We start from the raw sequence: 3,452 nt of genomic DNA, 5'->3' as shown, positions 1-3,452 counted from the left end.
GGCTTTTCCCCAGTGTGTGTTTTGTGATGTTGAATGAGATCTGAATGATACTTATAGGCTCGCCCACACTCCTTGCACACATGTGGCTTTTCCCCGCTGTGTGTTCTCAGATGTCTGAGTAGCTCTGACTTAAATATAAAGCCTCGCCCACACTCCTTGCACACACGTGGCTGCTCCTCAGAGTGTCTCCTCTGGTGGACACCAAGCTTGGACTTCTGGCTAAATGCTCGCCCGCACTGCTGGCAGACATATGGCTTTCCCCCCGAGTGGGCCCTCTGGTGTGAGATGAGCTGCAACAGCCAAACAAAGGCTCACCCACACTCCTTGCACACATGTAGATTTTCACCAGTGTGAGTCCTCTGATGGGTCTGGAGATCTGACTTGCAGAGAAAGCCTCACCCACACTCTTGGCACATATATGGCCTGTCAGCAGAGTGTACTCTTTGGTGTTTGATTAGATCTGCATTATCACTAAAGGCTCGCCCACACGCCTGGCACACATGTGGCTTTTCTCTAATGTGGGTTTTCTCATGTTTAAGAAGATCCGACTTCTTAACAAAAGCTTGCCCACATGCCTTGCACACATGTGGCTTTTTTCCAGTGTGGGTTTTCTGGTGTCTAATGAGAACTGACTGCCATTTAAAGGCTCGCCCACACGCCTTGCACACATGTGGCTTTTCTCCAGTGTGTGTTCTGTGGTGTAAGTTGAGCTGGGACCTCAAAAGAAAAGCTCACCCACACTCCTGGCACACATGTGGCTTTTCTGCAGTGTGGGTTTTCTGATGTCTCCTGAGAGCTGACTTCCATGTGAAGGCTCGCCCACATTCCTGGCACACATGATTTTCACCAGTGTGTGTCCTCTGGTGACTACAAAGCTTTGCCTCCTGGCTACATGCTGGACCACACTCTTGGCACCCATGTGGTCTTTGCCCAGAGTGTATCCGTTCATGCTTGATGAGATGTGCCTTCCAAATAAAAGATTGCCCACACTTCTGGCACTCATGTGGCCTTTCCCTAGTGTGTGTCCTCTGGTATTGCATGAGATGGGACTTCTTAATAAATGCTCGCCCACACTCCTGGCACACATGTGGCTTTCCCACAGAGTGTACCATTTGGTGTTGGAATAGATGTGACTTACAAATGAAAGCTCGTCCACACTCCTGGCACACATGGGGCCTCTCCCCAGAGTGTGTCCTCTGGTGTTGGAGGAGATGGGACTTCCAAATAAAAGCTCGTCCACACTCCTGGCACAAGTGTGGCTTTCCCACAGAGTGTACCATTTGGTGTTGGATGAGATGTAAATTCTGCACAAAGGCTTGTCCACACTTGTTGCACACAAATGGCTTCTCAAGAAAGTGGGTCCTCTGATGTCTGGTGAGATATGACTTGGAGCTCAACCCTCGCCCATACTCACTGCACCCATGGGGCTGCTCCGGGAGGAAGGATCTTTGGTGTGTGCTGACATTTGACTCATGGGCACAGTCCGGTGTCTCTCTATGGTTGGCTGCTCCAAACCCTGAGAATTCCAATTCCTTCGAGATTCTCTCTGTTCGCATAGACGAAACTCTTGGGGATGAGGTGAGCTCCAGACCCACCCCTGGGTGGTCCTCTCTAGGACTCGCTGACTGTCTCTGGGTTGGGCTTGAAGATTTCCTTGAAGTCTCTCTGCCCGCTGTCCTCACACACGAAGCTTTACAGGTGATGTCTCTCTCCTGACTCGCAGTGTTCTCGTTTGAGTAGCTCTGACCCAAATCCTGCTGCTCTGGTTGCTTCTGAGGCCCTGGGCTGGAACTCTCGAGATGGAAGTGATGTTCCGCACACAAGCCCTGTGACACCTGAAGCAGATGTTGGCTGAGGGCTTGCTGACAAGGGATATGGAACAGGCAGGAGGAACAGGACGTGTTTTCTTGCTGTGTTTCTGCTGCGGAGAGAAAGGTTTTCATGAGAACAGCCACGAGTAGGCCCTCCTGGTCTGTCCACCTTCCCTTATCAAACATAACCTCTGACCGAGGGAGTCCCTGGGTAAGACAAATAGACAATGGGAAAATGACTAGCTGTAAGGTTACTGGTTCTGAAAAGAGGCCTAGTCCTCTGATGTCAACAGGACACCGCTTAGGACACTCCATGGAGCGGGCCTTGGCTGTGTATGTGTGCTCATCCTGGGTCAGAATTCACCTGACAGCAAGTAGCAATGATCCTAGGCCACCCTGGAAATTAACCTACAGACCGACAACTTGTTTCTCAACAATGCTTTGATTCTCCAATCTCATCAAGTATACTTTCTCTTGAAATCTCCAAGCGCCTGGTGACACGTGTGTTGGCTCAGTCGTGGGTTGGCTCACTCAACGACTGGCACTTGAAAGCCACCAGGTGCACCAAGGTAGAAAGGTGTGGTGGTCTGCATTAGCAAAGAATGAGAGCCTGGAGACTATGGGGGGTAACAATAAAACAGGCAAATGACATGACTCAGTGTCTTGACCTAGTGCTAGTTGACCTTGGATACCCCCCCCCCCCAAATCAAGGTGCAATCTATTATTCAGGGGTTTCAGAAGAGGGTTTGCCACGTTTTAAGGAGGGTTGGGCTATCGAATCGGTTGCTCTTATTTATGGATAACTTTCAGGCACAGTGAGCAGCCAGAGGCAGGAATAATTCATCTTTTATGGTAACGCCTTTATGAGACTGTGTTTATTCATGAGAATGTGTATTAAGCCTTATTTGCAGTTCATAATCTTGAAGACTTCCCCCACTGGACTCGGCATGTCAGAACTGTAATTATGAGCATGAAGGATGTATCTGCACTACATTCTCATCCAGCCCCTCAGTGTACCACAACCAGAGCATCTCCTATGGGGGTCACTTCACCTCAGTGCTCGCTCACACTTTCACACATTAATGACTTTTCCCCAGTGTCTTCTCTGATGTCCGATAGGTACCTTCCAAATGAAGTCTGGCCCACACGACTTTCCCCAAGTCTCTTCTGATGACTGATGAGGTTACATCTAAGGAAGGCTTGCCCACACAACTTGTCCACATCTGGCTTTTCCCTAGTGTGTTTTCTAGTGTATAAGCCGTGACATCAAAAGCAAGGCGTGTCCACATACCTGGCACACATGTGGCTTCTCTCCAGAGTGTCTCCTCCGGTGTACCTGAAGGTTTATATTTCGGCTAAATGCTAGCCCACGCCGTTTGCATACATAAGACTTCCCACCTGTGTGTGTGTCTTCTGGTGTAAAAGGAGTGCTGACTTCCAGCGAAAGGTTCGCCCACACTCTTGGCAAATATATGGCTTTTCACTAGAGTGTATTCTCTGGTGTACAATTAGATTTGTGTTCCGGGTAAAGGCTCGCCCACATTCTTTGCACACATGTGGCTTTTCCCCAGTGTGTGTTTTGTGATGTTGAATGAGATCTGAATGATACTTATAGGCTCGCCCACACTCCTTGCACACATG

The 3,452-nt window shown here is 49.3% G+C and overlaps 1 protein-coding gene across 1 annotated transcript in view; it reads right to left on the bottom strand.

The window, feature by feature from the left end:
- LOC101663435 (histone-lysine N-methyltransferase PRDM9-like) overlaps positions 1 to 3,452 on the bottom strand; it is a 12,811-nt gene that overhangs the window by 7,617 nt on the left and 1,742 nt on the right. Inside the window, 3 exon segments of the mRNA XM_045292654.1 lie at positions 4 to 695; positions 1,113 to 1,346; positions 3,210 to 3,440. Of these exon segments, the coding sequence (XP_045148589.1) occupies positions 4 to 695; positions 1,113 to 1,346; positions 3,210 to 3,440 (1,157 nt within the window).

Source organism: Echinops telfairi, unplaced genomic scaffold (assembly GCF_000313985.2).
Source record: "Echinops telfairi isolate 266 unplaced genomic scaffold, ASM31398v2 ScPeMD7_655;HRSCAF=1070, whole genome shotgun sequence".
Classification (NCBI taxonomy): Eukaryota; Metazoa; Chordata; class Mammalia; order Afrosoricida; family Tenrecidae; genus Echinops; species Echinops telfairi.
Note: the sequence above shows the minus strand (reverse complement) of the source record. Positions and strands in the feature narration are given on the sequence as shown.